This window comes from Cavenderia fasciculata, assembly GCF_000203815.1.
Source record: "Cavenderia fasciculata unplaced genomic scaffold Scf_Dfasci-G-o-33e01.r1-3, whole genome shotgun sequence".
NCBI lineage: Eukaryota > Evosea > Eumycetozoa > Acytosteliales > Cavenderiaceae > Cavenderia > Cavenderia fasciculata.
The window spans coordinates 1,242,386-1,262,805 of NW_004457734.1; the positions used below are offsets into that span (position 1 = coordinate 1,242,386).

At 33.3% G+C, this 20,420-nt stretch overlaps 10 protein-coding genes across 10 annotated transcripts; 3 read left to right on the forward strand and 7 right to left on the reverse strand.

The window, feature by feature from the left end:
• Window positions 1-127: 127 nt before the first annotated feature.
• DFA_04734 (uncharacterized protein) lies at window positions 128-3,976 on the reverse strand (the record flags this gene model as incomplete). The annotated part of the gene is made up of 4 exons (XM_004360398.1): window positions 128-1,637; window positions 1,715-2,206; window positions 2,279-2,897; window positions 3,478-3,976. The coding sequence occupies 4 exons, from the start codon at window positions 3,974-3,976 to the stop codon at window positions 128-130; spliced, it is 3,120 nt and encodes a 1,039-aa protein (XP_004360455.1).
• A 283-nt stretch (window positions 3,977-4,259) lies between these two features.
• DFA_04735 (uncharacterized protein) lies at window positions 4,260-6,220 on the reverse strand (the record flags this gene model as incomplete). The annotated part of the gene is made up of 4 exons (XM_004360399.1): window positions 4,260-4,526; window positions 4,604-4,754; window positions 4,835-5,519; window positions 5,587-6,220. The coding sequence occupies 4 exons, from the start codon at window positions 6,218-6,220 to the stop codon at window positions 4,260-4,262; spliced, it is 1,737 nt and encodes a 578-aa protein (XP_004360456.1).
• Window positions 6,221-6,712: 492 nt separating this feature from the next.
• Window positions 6,713-8,231, forward strand: rexo4 (RNA exonuclease 4; the record flags this gene model as incomplete). The annotated part of the gene is made up of 3 exons (XM_004360400.1): window positions 6,713-7,117; window positions 7,203-7,432; window positions 7,469-8,231. 3 exons carry the CDS (start codon window positions 6,713-6,715, stop codon window positions 8,229-8,231), a joined length of 1,398 nt encoding a protein of 465 aa, XP_004360457.1.
• Window positions 8,232-8,337: 106 nt separating this feature from the next.
• Window positions 8,338-10,293, reverse strand: captC (CDP-alcohol phosphatidyltransferase; the record flags this gene model as incomplete). The annotated part of the gene is made up of 5 exons (XM_004360401.1): window positions 8,338-8,887; window positions 8,953-9,311; window positions 9,396-9,623; window positions 9,714-9,906; window positions 10,286-10,293. 5 exons carry the CDS (start codon window positions 10,291-10,293, stop codon window positions 8,338-8,340), a joined length of 1,338 nt encoding a protein of 445 aa, XP_004360458.1.
• Window positions 10,294-10,498: 205 nt separating this feature from the next.
• On the forward strand, window positions 10,499-11,168 carry DFA_04738 (uncharacterized protein; the record flags this gene model as incomplete). The annotated part of the gene is made up of 3 exons (XM_004360402.1): window positions 10,499-10,535; window positions 10,748-10,842; window positions 10,920-11,168. 3 exons carry the CDS (start codon window positions 10,499-10,501, stop codon window positions 11,166-11,168), a joined length of 381 nt encoding a protein of 126 aa, XP_004360459.1.
• Window positions 11,169-11,600: 432 nt separating this feature from the next.
• On the reverse strand, window positions 11,601-12,540 carry pksB (short-chain dehydrogenase/reductase family protein; the record flags this gene model as incomplete). The annotated part of the gene is made up of 3 exons (XM_004360403.1): window positions 11,601-11,679; window positions 11,756-12,418; window positions 12,506-12,540. The coding sequence occupies 3 exons, from the start codon at window positions 12,538-12,540 to the stop codon at window positions 11,601-11,603; spliced, it is 777 nt and encodes a 258-aa protein (XP_004360460.1).
• Window positions 12,541-12,762: 222 nt separating this feature from the next.
• DFA_04740 (OB fold-containing protein) lies at window positions 12,763-14,815 on the reverse strand (the record flags this gene model as incomplete). The annotated part of the gene is made up of 3 exons (XM_004360404.1): window positions 12,763-12,850; window positions 12,979-14,311; window positions 14,386-14,815. 3 exons carry the CDS (start codon window positions 14,813-14,815, stop codon window positions 12,763-12,765), a joined length of 1,851 nt encoding a protein of 616 aa, XP_004360461.1.
• Window positions 14,816-14,974: 159 nt separating this feature from the next.
• Window positions 14,975-15,571, reverse strand: DFA_04741 (uncharacterized protein; the record flags this gene model as incomplete). The annotated part of the gene is made up of 1 exon (XM_004360405.1): window positions 14,975-15,571. One exon carries the CDS (start codon window positions 15,569-15,571, stop codon window positions 14,975-14,977), a length of 597 nt encoding a protein of 198 aa, XP_004360462.1.
• A 276-nt stretch (window positions 15,572-15,847) lies between these two features.
• Window positions 15,848-17,595, reverse strand: DFA_04742 (uncharacterized protein; the record flags this gene model as incomplete). The annotated part of the gene is made up of 2 exons (XM_004360406.1): window positions 15,848-16,454; window positions 16,574-17,595. 2 exons carry the CDS (start codon window positions 17,593-17,595, stop codon window positions 15,848-15,850), a joined length of 1,629 nt encoding a protein of 542 aa, XP_004360463.1.
• A 260-nt stretch (window positions 17,596-17,855) lies between these two features.
• Window positions 17,856-20,328, forward strand: DFA_04743 (uncharacterized protein; the record flags this gene model as incomplete). Its single annotated transcript, XM_004360407.1, has 3 exons — window positions 17,856-19,618; window positions 19,704-19,957; window positions 19,991-20,328. The coding sequence occupies 3 exons, from the start codon at window positions 17,856-17,858 to the stop codon at window positions 20,326-20,328; spliced, it is 2,355 nt and encodes a 784-aa protein (XP_004360464.1).
• Window positions 20,329-20,420: the final 92 nt, after the last annotated feature.

Genomic DNA, 20,420 nt, shown 5'->3' on the forward strand with positions numbered 1-20,420 from the left:
TGATCATCATAAGAATGACAATAAAACAATCAAAAATAACGATACGAATATATATGTAAATAACTACAAAACAAGAATATTATACAATTATCATTACGATTATATTTGGTTATTTTTTATTTATTTATTATTGTGATGGCCATTGAGTATTCATACCAAAATAACAAGCATCAGTTGACATTTGCCATGTGTTGTCCCAAAAGCCAGTTGCAACGATACCACCTGCACCCTTCCAACCCCAATCACTTCCAACTACCATATAGTCTGGTGCAACAACACCTGATCGCATTGGAACGGCACGAAGTGCTTTTATGAATCCTTGTGGACTGTTTCCACTGACAACCAACAATAGACCTTGGTTGCATTCATTTGGAGCCAAGAATGCAATACCTTGGTCTGGTTCTTGATAGACAACAGGTCCTACAGAAAAGCCTGGACCATATTGAACTGGAAGATTGAATTCATATTTGGTGGTGACAATGTTTTCTTGTGGTCCACCCAATAGGATATAGTTGACAGAGGGAGAACATTCGACGACTGTAAAATCAACATCGGCAATGATTTGGGGAGATCCACGACCATAGGTATTCCAAACATTGGCGATATGTACTGCAGCCCATTGGAATTGTTGTTGTAGGTCGGCAGTGACATTGGTACCATAGACAATGGTAACGGGCTTTTCAAAGATTTGACGCATCGGTCCATAGGTTGGCGCCGATCTCTCAACGTCTAACCAACTCATATCGTCGGATGAGTTCCACAATGTACCGTATTTGTCGGGACTGGTGTAGTGGTAGGGATAGTATTCGACTGGGAACAATTGTCTATCGATCATTAGGAATTGTGGCATGTTGGCACGAACAGGGTCTGGTTTAAGAGCGAATCTTCTAATGTTTTGAGTTGACAACATCCAAACTAACCCATTTTGTTCTTGTACTTGGCTGATTTGGATACGACCGACACGTGATGGAATCTGTGTTTGAAGAATCATTATATTGGCACGAGTACCAGCAGATGATGGATTGGTCGATGTTATAGTAATGGTCTTTGGAATGGGTGGGAGGTTGAGTCCATTACCAACGATAGAGTTGTAAAATGCTTGCATATAGTCGTCACCCAAAATACCATTAAACCAGTGACCTTGATTTGGAATTTCACTAATTACCACGGCGGTGGCATTTTCACTTTGTTCGGCTGTCATTCTAGCCATACGCCTCGAGTGCCATGGATTAACATTGGTGTCATTCTGTCCGTATCTAGCCATCAATGGGATACCAACCAAATTGGTACTATACAAATCATTATCTTCGTCTGATATCGATGCCATCAGCAATCCTTGGAGTACTGGATCGACATAACTGAATCCAGGTCTAGTATTCATAAATACATAGAATTGTAATTTAACAAACCCAGCTGCACATGCACCTCCAAGAGCCATATCACCAAAATGAGACAACAATGTCCAACATCCATGTCCTCCCATACTATGTCCAACGAAAAATATTTTACTTGGATCGATCGCATAGGATTCTTTATCTTGTGTTGGTACACCTGGTAAATTTGATACCAAATAAGAATGTGAATTAAATACATTTATTCTACTTGAACTACTCCAATCATATCCCCAACTTGTTCGACTAAAAAGAAAAAGAAATATTTAAATGTTAAATAATATATACTTTTAAATTAAATTATAATAATTATTATTATTTACCCAGTGGGATATAAAATCCAAAGTGATTTTTGTTGAGCAATTGCATCAATCCAAAATTGTGATGAACTTTCTACACCAGCACCATGTGTAGCAATCATTACTCCACATGGAGAACCTTGACAGTTGCTTGGAGGGTTGACCATCGCATATTGGACAGTGTTGTCATAGTCGAGAAAGGTAAATAGATAGGGTGACGTGAATTGGGTACAATTAAAGGTAATGGTGGTCGATGCAATGTTGGCAGCGTTTGATCTAATCGTCAAGTATAATTCTAATGGACATGACAATTGTTGATTTTCCTCTACTGTAATGGTCAATGGTATCGATAATTTTTGACCTGGTTGAGCTGTAATCTCTGTTGCATTGGCCACTAAACCCAAACTAAATTGTAAACTTTGATCAGATAGTTGAGCTGTAAAATCTAAATTATCCAATACCGATGTATATGTATTAAATATTGTAACTGTTAAATATGGACTTGCAAGTTGACCACTAAAATTGATAATAATAATTAATTAATAATTAAACTAAAATAGGAAAAGTGTTCTTTTGTTGTTTTCATACTTGACAATATCAGCAACAAGATTTTGATTTTCAAGAACGATTGCTGGTTGAGGAGCTAGTTGTAATTGACAAGTGAAAGCACCCAATGGAGATTGATTGAGACGTACAGAACTATCCATACGTACGATAAACTGATAAGTAACACCAGACTCTAGAGATAGCAATTGTTGACCGGTACCATAACCATAGAAATCACCTGCAAACTCTTGAATGGTATTATTGCTCAATTGTCTGATGAAATAGGTTCTTGTTCCAGTACATGAAATGATATAGGGTGATGATTGATAGGCAGTGAATGTACCGACAGCATAGCCATACCACAACCATATATTCCATCCCCAAACCTGTTGCAAGAATGACCAATCAATAAATTGACTCCAATCAAGTGACAGTGATCCCGATGTAGAAGAGTTTAAAGAAACCCATCCGACCATTCCTCCATTGCCCAATTCAGATGGGTAGAGTGATTTATCTCCAATTGGGATATTAAAAATACCTCCATAAGCTTCCAATGTATCTAATCCCTCCTCTCTTTCACCTATTGGGAATGGTCCTATTACATTGTATTGTGTTGGTAAACTAGATGGATTTAAATCAACTATAGATTTTGTTGATGAAACTAATATAATAAAAGATATATATATGTTAATCATGATGTTCAAAGAGAGAGAAGATCCGTCTGATATTAATAGTCTAGTACCTATAATTAATAATAAACTAAATATAATTAGATGATAAAGTTTCATTGTATCTCTATTTCATTACTATTATCTGTACGTAGATAGATAGTTAGTTAGTTGATGGTCTTTGTTGATTAATAAATCACCTTGTCTTGATGAAAAATTTAATATCAGTTAAAACAAATCAACAGAATGGTTGAATGAAAAGGGGGGATCTGATTCTTGCCGAATGCTATTGATCCCAAAGATATTTAAAGAAGAATGAAAAAAGGAAGGTCATTTATTTACAAAGGAGGTCGTTCGGTAGATACAAATAATAGTATTGTTTGTTATTATTCTAAACTGGTTAGTTGGTTTGGGTTTGTTGTTGCTTTTGTTGCTTTTGTTTTAAATATTTTGTCTCCATGTCATAGAGAAAATGTTGTTTAGGAATTCCACCTTTACCTATAAATCCGATTACCTTTCCAGATGCGCTAACGATTCGATGACACGGAACGATCAGTGGGAAGTGATTCAAACGACAAGCTGTAGCAACTGCTCGAGGTGCAGATGGTCTTCCCATCTTGATAGCAACATCTTTATAGGAAGCAGTTTCACCATACTTTACTTTAACCAGTTCTTCCCAAGCTTGCTTTTGGAATGGTGTACCTATACTTTGGTCCAACTCTGTTTGAAATTCAAATCTTTCACCTTTAAAATATTCATCCAATTCTTGTTTAAATTGATTTGTTATCTTGTTTCCTTTCTTCTTCTCTTTGACAGAGATATCATCATTATTATCATCATCTTCTTTAACTTGAATATCCAATTTAATGTTGGTCAAACCATTATTTGATGCATGAAATCCTATCCATCCAATAGGTGATTTAAATTGATCATAGTATATTTGTTGTTGTTGTTGTTGTTCTTCTTCTTCTTCTTCTTTCACTTGATTAGACGAATCTTTATTCTTTGATTGTACAATCGATGTAGTCTTTGAGGAGATAGACTGTTTATTTGATGTTCGAATAGGTGCCATGTTTAAAAAGTTTAATAGTTGTCGTTTGGACATTTTAAAACAACATTGAATAATAAACTTTGGCACAAGAAGGCGGAGTCGTACTGCAAACAATAAAAAAAACAATCCAATTTCCAAGAAATGGTTTGTATATACCTTCTAGAACGTTTGTAAATAATTATACATTTATTTGAGAGTGTCGTCGTCGTTGAGAAAATGTTGTGAATATCCTGGATCAATATTATTATTATTATTATTATTATTATTATTATTATTATTATTATTATTATTATTAATAATCTAATTAATCTCTATCACCAATACCAGAGAGAAAATACTTTCTAAGGGTAAATGTATTGACAATAACAATAATACCAAGGATAACCGCTATTACAAAAAATGATAACAATCCAGTTTCATTCTTGTCGTGCTCTGTAGTACCAGGTATTTTTATGTTCATTCCCATGATTGTAACAGCCAATGTAATCGGTAGAAATATTACACTCAATGTTGTAAATTTACTCATTGATATATTTAATTTATGTGATTCTTCATTCACTAGTAATGAAATCTATATTATAGAAATTGGATAAATTTAATATCATTATAATGGTAGAATATATAATGTTGGATTGGTTGATTATTTACCTTTGACAAAAAGACATTCTTTAAATTTTCCAATAGATCTTCTGTTAATTTCATATTTTGTTTCAAAAAGCCAATTCTATCTTTTACATTACTAAGATGTACTGATGTCTCTTTGTTTATAGTACCTCTTAAAATTGATGATAAGATATCACTAATAATAAATAAATAAATAAATAAAAGTATTAATAAACATTTGTTATTATTTGTCTATTTTTTTTTGTTTCTTCATACTTTTTAATTAATAATGAAAGTAGAATTTGAGTTGAATGACGAGATGCACGACCAAGACGAATATAAGTTTCATTGAATTCAACTTCTTCAAAATCTAGAAAACTAAAGTCTTCCAATACTTCAACCTCTTTGGTTATGTTTTCATAGAGTTCCGAGTAACCTTCATTGACAGCATCGAAAAAGGCAAAGAGGAGCCATTGGGAACTAGATAGTTGTGATCGTGAAAGATACTTGAATGAATTGACAACATGATCAAAACATGATAGAGGATGTTTGTGAAAGACTACGATATAGTCACTAAACAATACAAGATAGAATAGATTCTCTCGTAGTTGATTTCCTTTACCACGACTCTGTACCAACTCGGAACAGATGACCAATAGGTATTCTGGAAACTCTTCGCATTTCTCTGGAGTATCACCATCCAATTTAATTTCATTAGTTGTCAGCGAATGAAGTCCAAGACAATGTCCAACGATATCAACTTGATCATCTGTCAACCCTTGTAAATCAATCCATGTAGGAGTATTTAAATGACTTGATACTCTTTTTAATCTTCTATTATTTGATTTTAATTCATTACTATTATTATTATTTGATTGATCAACACTCTTTCGTAGAGGATGTATATTCTTTTCATCATCTTCTTTGTTTTTTTCTTTTTCTTTGATTAATGTTAAGAAACCTAAATAAAAATAAATAAATAAATAGAGACATAAATATCAAATGACAGGATATATATTTGGACATACACATTAATTCATCAAATGTATAAGTTTCAAAGACATCTTTTTCTTCAGACACTAGCCGTATCTTTTGATGTGGAACAGGTTTGTGTAAAAGGTTTGGAAAAGTAATCTTTTCCTGTTGTTGATATTCATCGTGATAATGTTGTTGTTGAAGCAAGTGATCGTCATCATCATCAAAATTACTATCTCTACTTTGTTTGAATAATCCACTTTTACCAAAACTTTTGTTACTATCATTTGATTGATTCAAATTGTATTGTTGTTGCGTTTGTTGATAGTAATTTGTATTATTATCTTGCGTGAGTAATAATGGTGATGATTCTTCTTTAAACTTTTTTGGTACACGAGAACTTGAAGTTGAGGTTGGTGATTTTACTCTTTGAGGTGATGATGATGATGATGATGATGAAGACGATGATGATGATGGCGTAGTTGTAGTCTTTGTTGTCGTAGTCGTAGTCATTCTAAATTCATTTTCATTGTTGTTGTTGTTGTTACTGTCACGTGATGATGACAATCCACCACCACCTTGATAATAGGTATCTGGAGCATTTGATAGATCCTTTAAACTTCTTTCCTTTGATAGCAATCTGTCAACAGAGCTTGAAGATGAAGAGAGTAATGGTAGTTTCTCCATTATTACGGTAGGTCTTACACTTACAATCTCTCTTGTTTAAGAACTATCTATCTATCTATCTATCTAAACCATTACTTTTAATTAGTTAATTAAATTATGGCCAATCCTAAATATATACATGTAATATTACAATGAACTCTAGAAAAGTAAAGTCATGTGATTGATGATTTCACCTCTTTCTTTGTTTTAAAAACCCTCATTTTAATTTAATTTTAATAAAAAAGTGTTAGAAGGTATCATCCAACCTCACCACCACTACTATGATGGTGAATAAAAACCCATCGCGGGTGCTATAATGATTTTAATATTTATCTAGCCATTTATTATTATCTCATTTCGAATTCCCATAATACTGCAGTTGTCAATTATTAAAATTGAAAACTTTAACAAAAAACGAACGAATGTTGCGAATTTAGAAATATATAACTAATTTTGTACAGTACGGTCAGTTTGTTTGTTGTTTATGTGTGTGTATGCGTGTGTTGAATAGTAATGTCAGAGAAGAATCATAATCAAAACAAGAGAAAGCAAATGGAGGTTGACACAAAGGTAAAGACACCAGCAGCTGCTGTCGTTCCAACAAAAGCACCAACAGCCAAACCAGCAGCAGCCAAACCAGCAGCAGGAGCAGTAGATAAAAAGAAAAAGGATGATAATAAGAAGAAATTCAACAACAAATACAACAAATTCAATGGTCCTAAAAAGTATATCAAGAAGAAAAAGACTCCCAAAGCTGCAACAGCAGATGGAGCAGACAACAACAACAACAACAAGAAAAATGAACATATTGTAAAGAAACAAAAGGTTGCAGAGATTGTTGAACCAATCGTCATTGAACCACCTAAACCTGTTGAACCAATAGATGCTGCTAAAATAGGTTCAAATTGGGAGTTACTTGTAAGTAGTATATAAGAATGGAAAATGAATGAAAATGAACAATCATCATCTGACTCTTATTATTATTGATTATTATTATATAAAGAAAAAGAAAAGAAAGGTTAAACCACAACAACCATCACAAGAAGAAAAGAAACCAGAACAAGAACAATCATCATCATCATCAACAACAAGATCTGTACCACCAAAGAAAAAGGATGAACTTGATGGAATTGAAATAGATGAATCTAAATCAATATTTGATTTAAGAACAACTATTGATAAATCGTATGTTGTATATGAATGTCAAAGAGGTACAAAAGGTACAAACACACGGTACTTATTGATTTAATTTTGTTTGTTATTTTGTAGGAGTACAAAAAGAGTAGCAATTGATTGTGAAATGGTTGAAGTAATTGATGATGAAGGAGCAAGAAAGAGTTCACTTGGAAGTGTTTGTGTGATCAATCAATATGGAAATACAATTTATAAGAGTTTTGCTAAACCCGATCGTAGGGTAAGCGATTTTAGAACGAGATGGTCGGGATTGACCAAAGCTAAAATAGACAGTGCTCCACCTGCTGCACAAGTACAAAAGGCCGTTGCCCAACTACTCCGTGACAAGATTGTCATTGGACATGATTTGGCCACCGATCTCAAAGTACTAGAGATTCACGTCGACCCTAAATTCCAACGTGACAGTTCATCGTTTGATCCATTAATGTGTGATCAAGAGTTACAAGTTAAAAAGAAAAAGGATAGCCATTCAGCAGCTCCACAAAAGAAATTAAATCTTCAAGATTTAATGACCAACGATGACGATAATAACAACAGCGCTGGTGGTGCCAAAGAAAATGAATTGGTTACTGTTACTAGACGTATGCCACAATCACTCAAAAAGTTGGCAGCCATTCATCTTGGAGTACGTATTCAAAAGGGTCAACACAATGCCGAAGAAGATGCACTCACCTCGATGATGTTGTACAACAAATTCAAAAAGCAATGGGAAGACGAAACAACCAAAAAGTTTTATCATCAAAAGAAACCAAATCAAATCAAAAAACAAGAACAACAAGAGAAATATGATGAATATAAAAGAAACAAAGAATATTATTTCCAATCTCTTAAAAAATAAAAGACACAACAAACAAACCATATTAACTATATTATTTTCAAATCAATTAAATTAATTAATTATTACTATTACTTTCCTTTTCTTTTGGTTAATATATCTTTTAGTTTTATTGTTGTTTTTTAGTAGTATTATTATTATTATTAGAGGCGTATGGGATTTTAAAGCATTTAATCTTTAAATGACTACATAATTGTTGGATGGTGTCTTTGACAAAGAGACTGTATCGAATGATACCAATCAAGGTAAAAAGAATTAGTATGTATTGTTCCTCAATGCCATGGGTGATGGCTGATAAAGAAGAGGAGATGACGTTGGATGGTGAAGAGGTTGATACAAATTGATGGGAAAAATAGCGGAGAATGGATATACAGGTCATGACAATCATTGGAACCAAAGACTTTTGAAAGATGGAAAACTTTTCGTGACACATGTGACACAGAATCAAACGACTAACCAACTCTCCAAAAATGAGGCCAATTGTCACGTGAACAGTACGTGGATACTTGATCCAAATAGAATCATCTCCATAAAATGATGTAGATGTGTAATACCAAAGGAATGCACATGATGTAATCATAACCCAAACAAGTATATGTTTAAGTGCTGGTGCAATTGGTTTCTTTTTTTCTTTTAAATGATTAACAACATTCATTATACTAAAAAATAAATAATTAATTAATAAATAATGGTTATGATAGATATATTTTTTGTTTATACATACTTGATAACACATGTAATAAGAGTTGGAATTGAAATAGAAAATGCAATGATAACATTCATTTTACAATTGAGTAAACATGATGGGAGGAGATTGGTGATAGAACTGATGGATTCTGGAAGGAATTGTCCGAGTGGAGTAATCCAAGCTTCACCACCAAGTACAGCGGTACCTAAAAATGCAAGTACTACAATGATGATACCTTCATCGGGTCCATTAATCTTTCCTAAATGCAATACACCAGTATGATATTCCTCCCATGTTGCCAACCAAAATGGCATCAATGTTGTAACAAATATTTGATATAATGCTAAATATCCACTACCATAACTACCAATACTTGCTGCTGTAATTGCTTGAAACTAATTATATAGGTTTGATTATTATTATTATTATTGTTCATTTCCTTTCTTTTACTACTTTCTTTTACTAATGTAACTACATACAGTACAAACAACAGAATCACAACCATGATCGAATAATTGACCTAGTGGAGAACTACTTCCAGTTCTTCTAGCTTGTTTACCATCTACATTATCCATTGTTTGATAGAAAAAGAGGGCAGCTGCAGCCAACAAATACACCCATGTTGGAAGGATACCTTCATAGTTTGGTGTATACCAACCAACTATTAAAAAGCTTATAATAATACCTATTGTTCCTGTCAATGTAATCTAGACAAGATTATAACAATATCAAACAAACAACCTATTAGTACCAACCAAGTATATCGTACTCTCTCTACTCTACTAACTACTACATACTAGATTAGGAGCAACCCATAATGGAACCAACTCTACACAATAGTTCCAATAGTGTCTGAGAACATAATATGCTAATAGACTGTCATCTATACCAGAGTATTTATGATTTGATAGATTGACTAAAGCTTGGTCGGATAACTTCATCTCTCTCTCTCTCTTTTTTGTCTCTTCTTCTTCTTCTTGTCTCTCTTCTCTTTTATCTCAAATAAATTCTAAATGAATTTCTGTAATTGAACGAAGACTGCTTGCTTTGCGTTGTATATAGCACTCTCTCTCTCTCTCAAACACACACAAACAAGAATAAATTTAGCACCTCTTTTGGGGTGTGTGTTCTGAATGAAAGAGACGAACAAAACAAAAATATCTTTTTTATGTTCAAAAAGGGGAATTTCATCATTCCCGACTCCAATGTCAGAGGAAGTAATCGAATTATCCATCCACTCGTAGTTTGGACAATTGATTGATGATATGTTTGTGTTTCACCGGAGCCGAAGGAATAATTAAATGATAGTTATTATTTAATTAATTAATTTACTATACCAACACTTTTCAATAATAAATAAACAACTTACCTCGTCATACTTTGAAGAGAGTATGTTCAAAGAGATTTGGGTGGATGTCGCGATAGGTAGTAATACAACCCTTTGGGATCTTGTTCAAAAGTGTGTATTGGGTATTTACATATGTATATATATCCAAAAGAACCTTTGAACAAGATACCAAAGTTGATTACCCTAGAGCTTTGGAACCAAGAAACGAGACAGAAGAATTAACTAATAAAAATTATGATAGATAGAGATTTGATGAATCAGGTTTGTAGTAGTAAGTTGAATGTATCTTGTTGATCTTGTTCAAATCTCTGTCTATTGGACTCTACACATCAATACTGAATGTGAATACATTTAACAAAGAAGAAATCAAAAAAAAATAATAAAAAAGAGCTCAAATGGGTTTCATTCATTCTTATATTAGATCAAGGATTGATGAGTTCAATTTCATTATTTATTTATCTAGATATATATATATAATGTTAGTTATCTATTTATTGGTATCGATTATCTTTGGGTTTTGTATATCATTCTTTAATGTTCATGTATTCATCTATGAATCTCTTTATAATATTGAATGGGTAAGATAGGATAGATAGGATAGATAGAATAGATGAAATGTGTTAACACTTTTAAACTATTTCTAATCATTTAACAGAAAATAGTATTACCAGTGTTTGGTGGACAAGTGTTGATATACTCTTTACTCTTCTTTTATCCATTGAGTAAATTGGTTAAAAAGATGACAAAAGAAGATGAAGATAGTCTCAAACAATACAATAACAATGTAATGATGAATCTATTACATGACCCTACCATCATCTATCAACAACACAATCACAGTGTACATCAACATCAACATCAATATTCAACTCCAACTTCATCTGTCACTCCTACTATCAACTGATGACATTGTGCATTCATAATTATCATCCATACATAAATATATGTGCAAATGAGAATAGATTGGTTGGTAAAAGGATATATGCTTTAACATCCATCCATGGATGTTATCCTAACCAAAAAAGAAAAGACTCTTTTTGGCAATGACTCTCTCCACGATCGTGTGGTTATTCTCTAAAAGCAAATCAAACAATGGAAACATATCTCTCTCTCACTTTCTCTCTTACCTTTTTTGGTTCAAATATAAAGGTATATGGGAAGGACAATGTATAAACTTTCAATTCAATTGATAGACAAACAAGACATGCACGCAGAGATAAATAAATATTGGTATTGACTTTTTGTACAAATCTTTGGAAATCCAATTTATGTGTATATGTGTATTTGTTTCTTTTCTTTTCTTTTTAAATAAATTAATAATTCTTATTCTTGTTGTTTAGTTTCTTGAAATAACAGTTGTAGAAGCTTGATTATTTGCCATAATTTCAATATTGGTAATTTGAACATGTTGTGGCCTATAATTATTATTGAAATGATAAGATTAGTTACATTGGTTTGTTCAATTAATTATATTCTCTATATTTATATTACCTTGAAGCACAATAAAAGATATTATCAGCAATATCATCGGCAACGAGTGGATCAATACCAACGTATGGCTTCTTTGCCTTGTCATTGTCACCATTAAAACGAACTACACTAAAGTTGGTTTCAACGAGACCCGGGGAGACATTGGTAACTCTAATCTTGGTGCTGACGACTTCCATTCTGAGGACTTCGTTGAATGCATTGACAGCAGCCTTGGAGGCACAGTAGATGCTACCATTTGGGTATGGCATACTACCAGCAATACTAGAGACGTTAAAGATGTGTCCTTCGTTTCTACTGATCATACCTGGCAATAGAGTACGAGTGACACTAAACAAACCCTTGACATTAGTGTCAATGACCTTGTTCATATCATCAATTGAAAAGTTGGATACTTGGTCAACACCAAGAGCAAGACCAGCATTGTTGACTAGGATATCAATGTTTTTCATATCCTCTGGTAAACTGCTAACCATCTTTTCAATAGAGCTTTGTGATGATACATCACATTCAAGAGCTACAACCTTGGACGATGTATTCTTTGATTCCAAATCACTCTTGATTTCCATCAATTTCTCTAATCTTCTACCCAATATAATCACATGGTTACCATTTTGATGAAAGATACGTGCTACTGATTCACCAATACCTGATGATGCTCCTGTACTACAAGGTTGAAAGTTAGATTAGTTAAGTTAAAGAGAGAGAATGATCAAACAATCAATCAATCAATCAATCAATGACAACACATACATTAATACGATCTTGTTTGTTAATTGTCTAATCATTTTTGTATTTATCTAAAGCCTTGTTTGTGTGTCAAATATGATGAACATGCAAAAAGAGAGAGAGTATTTATGAAGATCGGGTAGTTCATTGTCACACCATTAAAATCAATTTATTTTATTTTTTAACTAAAAGAATGAATGTGTGTTTGGTTTAGAGGTTGAAACAGTCATCAAAAGCATGACTGTTTGGGAAATATAAGTTAAGAAGATGTATTCTTTAATTTAAAATTGCCGACTGACAGGATCTTTGAGATCTTCGAGAACTTTCAATATTTTCAGATCGATTGCAAGGTAAATATCTAACACTATACTATAGTATGATAGTGATTCATTGTTTAGATTTTTTGATTATTATTGATTTATTATTATTTACTATTTAATGTTTTACAATATATATATCATTTCATTTGATTTATTTAGATGTACAGATCTATTTACAACTTCTTGGTAGTAATATTTAATGATTTGATATGCTCTTCAATCTTGGCAGGATCGGTGACACCTTCCTTGGAGGCCCATTGCTTGATGGATCCGATTAATTGACCAAACTCCTTCTTGTCTACTTGATGATACTTTGAAATCAAATCACCAAAATTAACAGCTGCATTACTATTACCGTTATTACCACCAGCCTTGTTGTTTCCAGCTGCAGGCTTACGCTTTGGAGTTGCTACAGTTGATTCATAGACCGATTGACCTACTTCCTTGACATGAGAAGTCAACTTTAATTGAGTGATTGGCTTGAGCTTGAGTGAAATACTTGGGAATACAAATGATTCCTTTTTGACGGCATCAGTAGATTCACTGGTGGTGGCAGCAGTAGTGTTTTCTTGAACAAATGAAAGGATATGACCATCCTTGATAATCTCATCGATTGTCTTCCAATGGGTGATTTTGTTGCTGTCTACTGGCTTACCCCTTGGATGATGAGCAATGGTAATGTGTGGGAGATCATTGGCAGTTGGAGCACCAGACACCTTTAATGCCAATGCTGCACCACTAAGACCGATACCTTCAACAGTCAATTCAACACGACTTCCAACAGGATATCTAGTTGCTAATAATTGTGTAGTCTTTAACTTTAATTGTTCCTCTACAGTGGTGGTGGCAGTAGTCACACTTGAACTTACACTAAGTTCAGCCAATTGATCTGTGATGGTTGCAGTAGCTGTAGCAGTAGTTTCGGTAGAGGTTGTGGTAGTTGTTGTTGAAACTTCAACTTCATCTTCAACCTTATCAACATATGTCTTCCATTGCTTTGGTTCCCAAGCACCCATATTCATTGTGGAATGGTGACATTTGACAACCCAGTCTGATGGGAGGTCAAACCAAGAGAGGACAGTGTCTACAGACACCTTGTCCAATACAGAGCCAGTGTAGGACACCTTTTTCTTTAATTGGAAACCTTCCTTGCCATTGCGAGAAATCAATTCCTCGACCAACTTTGTCTCTTGGTCTTCGTCAATGTATTGTGGCTTCTCATCGATATGCACGACACTGCGTTCAATGTTTGGAATGGTTTGAAGGAATGCTCTGAATTGTTCGACATGCTTGATACGATCGTCGTACATCTCAATCTTGACAATACGACCTGGTGCAACCGAATCAATCACGTGATTGATAAAACCAAGCTTAAAATCCATCGTTGTGACACGGTCCTTTCCAACTTCACTAATCATCTTTAAACCCATATAATTTACATTTAATTGTACACTCTTTAAAATTCTCTTAATAATCTCTTCATAAATAAATGTTCTTCCAGTTAATAAACCTAAAACAACAAATAATAGTAGTAGTTAGTACATTTTATTTATAACTTTTATATATATTTTTAGATAGACTTACAAGTAATAGTATCGGGAGTATTGATTGATTGAATAGCTTGCTTTAAAACATTTTCATTGAACCAATCTAAAGATGGAGTGGATGGTACGTATGGATCGTCAAGAGTGGCAGTCTCTTGAAACCAACCCAAACCATCTTCACTTGGCATAGCCTTGAGTTTACCAACCATTGAAGGTGTCCACAACTCTGGATTTGGTTCTGGTGATTTGAAGAGAGTACTATCAAAATCAAAGATATTAAGAGTTAACTTGCTATCATCTGATGTTTGATTGACTGGGTGTAATAATGGATACAACTTGTTGAATGTTTCCTTGCTCATGTTGTATTTTGTTGTTGTACTATCGTTATTGGTGGTAGTAGTATTGGTAGTAGTATAGAGAGTAGTAGGAGTTGTATTATCTGTGGTATTAGTTACTTCGTCTGTAATCATTTTTATATATATATATCTAGAGAGTTGATGAATATCGATCGATTTTAGATAGATAATGAACAAATAGGTAAATGATGAAAACAACTGCCCTAACTCTAGATATTATAAAGACAAGCTCAAAACAAAAATACAATAATAATAACAAAAAAATTAAAGATCTTACTTTTTTATCACATGTTTCTTGAAACTTGGTCGATTCGCAAAATTGCCCCTATTCTTTGATTGATGGTTTCGATGGTAGGGCGATCTGCTATTGGTCATATGACCGTTTGCAGCAGGTGTATAATTTCGTCGTGTGAACTGATGTTGTTGTTGATGGTTATTATTATTATTATTATTATTATTATTATGATGATTCCAATAGGTCATATGATTATCACAGCTACTATAGTCGGAACCAAGTTTATTAAAATCAAGACGACGTCGCATTTGCTCATATTCTCTCTGATTGTTGTTGTTGTTGTTGTTGTTATAATTTGGATTACCTCCTCGATCATTCTTGTGTTGTTGTTGTTGATGTTGTTGGTTATTCTTTTTCTTTTTCTTCTTGTTCTTTTTCTTTTTCTGATCAGTATTATTTAATGTGTTGGTTGTATGTACAGTGTCGTTGTTCTTGTTGTTGTTGTTGTTATTGTTGTGATAATTTATAACCTTTTCTTTTGGTGATTGTATCGTTTTCTTTACACCTCCTCCTCCTTGCTTATTCTTATCATCAACTATTACTTTAGTCTCCTCCTCGGTTGCTGTATCAACCATCCCTTTTTTTTTCCTTTTTGGATTGCCCATACATATACTACATATAATTACAAATATAAATAGACAATGACAATATAAAAAATGATGATCTTTTTTTTTTTAAATATTATTTACAAATTTGGATTTATTTCTTTTCTTTTCTTTTCTTTTGTTAAATTGATATATATTTGTTTGTTTGTTCGTTTTTAAATAAATAAATAAATAAATATATAAATATAAATATATACAAAATATATAGAAAATAAATAAGTACCTACCACAAAAGAAGAAGATGCGTTAGAAATCAAATATCATATTCAACATCAAATTCATCTTCTTCATCTTGATTATCGTCATCGTCGCCATTATTATTGATTTTTTCCTATTGTTGTTGGATGTCATTGTCGGTGTTGTTGTTGTTGTTGGATTACTATTACTATTATCTGCTGATATGCCAATAACCTTTTCACCAACATTAGTAGTATTAGTGTTGGTTGTAGAGTCATTTGGTTTAGCATAACTATAAGTATGTTTCATTTGACATGATGAACCCTTTGAACAAAATCCCTTGAGAAAGTCTGGACATACTTGGGCGTCTCTTGATACGTGAACGTGGAGATAGGGACAATTGTCATTCATACACATGCCTCTGAGGAATTGATAACAAACAGGCATTTGTTCGGGATCCAACTCGGATACCTCCTTGTGTTGCAATGTGCAAGTTTCATCATCACACTTTCCAGATATAAATTTAAAACAGATTCGTACCCTCTTTGGGTCATGTTCAAATCTGCACTTGTCGCCATTATTACACTTGCCAAATCTATTAAAAAATAGACAATGTTGTTTTTGTTGTTTCTTTTCTTTGGATTTTAACTTTTTCAATGTATTTCTTATTCTTTCACTATAAAGATTTATATTAGGAGAGAGAGAGAGAGAGAAGGATCCAATTTAATCTTCATACATTTTCAAAAAATAAATAGAAAAAAAAGATTGATCGATTATTATTATTATTCAACGTACCTTATGTTTAATACTTTGTTTGTTTGTGATTGTGATGCCATTTGTCTACCATAATACTTTTTAGGTGTAAATGTTGAAAGTGATGATTTAACCATTGTTTTTTTAATCAAGTTTGTTTTTGTTGTTGTTGTCGATGGTAAAGAGTTTGTCGTAGATGATGATGATGGGTTTCCATCCAATTTTCGAATTAATTTGTTTCCAACTATTATATATTCAGTGTTGTTGATTGATACGTTTTTGTTTAATGTCTTGATTAATTTTGATGCAATTGGTTGTACTTTGCCAAGTACCTTTGGTATTCTCTTTGTCATGCCGATGGCTCCCTTTGGTGATATAGCTGTCATTATCGTGGTTGGTGTTCTATATTGTTGAATCCTACTAGAACGATAAGGATTACCACTAGCAAATTGAGATGATCTGTACATGAGTTGTTGTTGTTGTGCTTGTTGTGTTCTCCATATTTGTTGTTTTTTTGCTATTATTTGTTTTACTGTATTAAAAGATGATGATGGTTTTGGTGCAGGTACTGTTGTTGTTATTATATTATTCTTTGAGGGTGAAGATGGAGGATGAACAGAAACCAATGATTTGATGGGTTGTAGTGTAACCTTTTCGGTATTGCTATTAATAGATGATGATGATGATGATGATGGTATAGTCGGTGGTTTTGTGGATGAAGAAGAAGATGATGATATAGTTGATGGGTTTATATATGAAGTATTACTAAATTTCTTTTGAACTGGAATAGTAGTACTACTAGCAGGAGTTGTTCGAGTTGTAATCTGTATATAATGAGGTGGTTTAAACTGCTTTGCTACCATTGGTTTAGGAGGAGGAAGAGGTGTGGTCGTTGTAGTCGTTTTCTTTATGGTCGTTGAATTTCGATGATGATGTTGATGAGGTGGAGGAGGAGCAGTAGTTGATGTTGTCGTTACATTGTATTTCTTGCTTTGCTTGTTGTTATGACTATTGATAAGAGATGATAATGCAGTTATCCGATTAAGAATATCTTGTTCGTTCATAAATATAATTCTATGTGATGAGTTTAATAAAAAAATGAGAAGAATGAGAAGAAGTAGTAGTTTTTTTGAACTTTCTAAAAGTATTATTTTTTTATTATTTATTTTTTAAAATGAAGGAGGGAAACAACCTAATTCCTCGAAAATTAGATTGAACTGACATACTGAGGTTTGAGAGTGTCCCTCATTGTCTTATTTTCATTATTACTTTTTGATTATTTTATTTATTTTTGGAACAACAAATAGAAAGAAAGAAAGAAAGAATGGCACTTAAAAGAACAAAAGATCGTAAGAGAAGAAAGATGGATAGTAGTGAGAGTGAAAGCAGTGAAAGTGAAAGTAGTAGCAGTAGTGATAGTGATAATGATGACAACAGTGATAATAACAGCAATAATAGCAATAGTGAAAGTAGTAGTGAAAGTGAAAGTGAAAGTGAGAAGAGTGAGAGTGAAAGTGAAGACTCTTCTTCTTCTTCCTCCTCTGACTCTGACAAAAAGAAGAAACCAATAGAGCAAATTAGAAAGAAAAGAAAAGCACTACCACCATTACTTCTTGCCTCAACGTCTAAAACTTATTATGCGGTGGATGATGAAGATGATGATGATGATGAAGATGAAATGGATCAAGATGATGACGACTCTGACTATATATTTGGATCTGGAGATGAAGGAAAAAAGGAAAAGTCAACAACTCCATCCGTTTTCAATCTAAAACTAAAGAGAGAATCATTAACTCGTGGTCAATACACTGTTGGAGAATTAAAGGATTTCTGTAAAAAGTACCATTTAAAGATGTCTGGAAACAAGGGTACGTTGCAAGACCGATTGGTTGAATACTTGAACGACCAGGAAAAAAGTGGAATTATCAATATTGATTCGTCAGATGATGAAGCGGTCCGTAAAAGAAAGAAAAGAGAGCCTAAAATGACAGTTGGTTCACTTAGTAACAAACCAGTGTACCAACTCAAATTGTTGGCTGAACGATTTGGATTGTCGTTTAGACCGGGTATGATTAAAAAGGATTTGGTGTTGATGTTGGTCAAGAGTGGAGGTGTGGAACCCAAGGAACAAGCCAAGGAGGGAACCAAGTTGATGGACGACTACCATCGTGGAACGGTAAACTATGCACTAGCACCGGTTTTAATCGCACAAATACTCAGATACGCGTTCAACTCGGTCGCAGAGATTGACCAAGAAGACGAAACTTACTTTTTCCGTTGGAAGTTGTCATTGTCGACTCTATGTAAATGGGCACACAAGGTGATGGTATCGGGCACGTTTTTCAACTCGTTGTCTTTGGCTCGAAACCGTTCCATTCAAGCTTACAAACCAAACACACTCGAGATGCCACTCTACAAACATTTTGTCAATGCATTTTGTCTGCTCAAGAATATTGTGACGTTGGATTTGTTGGACGGCGACTTTATATCGTTGTTTGGAGAACGTCGTACTTCGACGAGCTATAGTCGTTACGGAAACGATAGTAAACGAACCTCGACCGACATTCAAAAAGAGTTGTTTGATAATTTACGCCATCTAACTGTACACGAGTCACCATTGTTGCTGTCGACATCCTTTGCAACCATTCCACATCTTATCGGATTGCAGTCGTTTACCTATGTCAAGAACAAAACACATCGTCAAAAGAATGAGTTTTCTTGGTCTTCTCAGTTTTGTAAATCAGCCCAACACTTTGAGTTGTATGATTTGCGCGATCTCTATCTAAAGGATTTCGTCAACATCGAATCGTTGTGTTGGACGCCTTCCAAATCCAGTCACGATCGTGACTACCAAGTCATGAGACACCTGTTCACTGTCAACAAACCTGCCATCACCAAGATTGGCATCAAAAGCCCACTACTGTCCTCTGAAGGGCCAGTACATGCTCCTTGGGGAATATCAACAAACCAACAACCTGCCATTGACATGGTTGTCCAAGAACTCAAAGAAAATGACCCAACCCTGACTCTTGAAAAGCTTGAATCAAATGCTCGTACAATTGTTATGGATTGTCTTAAAACCAAAAAGTATGTAAAATAGTAGTAAATAGTAGTAGTAATTAGTTAGTTTAATTAATCATTCAAATATTAATTATTTTAAATGTTTATATAGTTTACCAATTGAAAGTTGGAGAGCACCTTTTATTAAAGGAGTTATTTCAGGGTATGGAAGTGTAGATTTTAATCCAACTAGTTCATTTTTCAAGATTTTACAAATACCAACCATCAATCATTTGGTTCTTGGATTTATCAACCATGACTATGCAGAAGCAATCAACCAAGCACCCAACATCGACACATTTGAATATTTAGTCATCATCAATGATAATTCCAAATTCAAATCCCTTCTTTCACAATTAAATGATTGTATCTATCTATCAAATATTATCATTTATCTAGATGTACCATTTTATAAACAATATACTACTCAACATCAACACCAAAACTATATTAATGATGATAATAATAATAATAATAATGATGATGATGATGAAGATGAAAAGGAAAAGAAAACAAAGAAAGGAACAAAAGGTAAAGGCAAAAAGGAAACAAAATCAAAGAAAGAAACAAAATCTAAATCTAAATCCAAAATCCAAGGTGATGTTTTAGCCAATTCTCCCTATGAATTTGGTAGTATTCATTATCATGTTAGAAGTCATATTTTTAGAGAAAGTGTTTATAAAATCTATTTACAAAAAAAAGCATTCAATAGTAATAATAACAATAATAATAATTAATTAACTAATCAATCAATCAAATTGATTGGTATGTATCCTAGAATGTTACAAGTAAATAGATTAACTTGTAAATAAAATAAATAAATAAATAA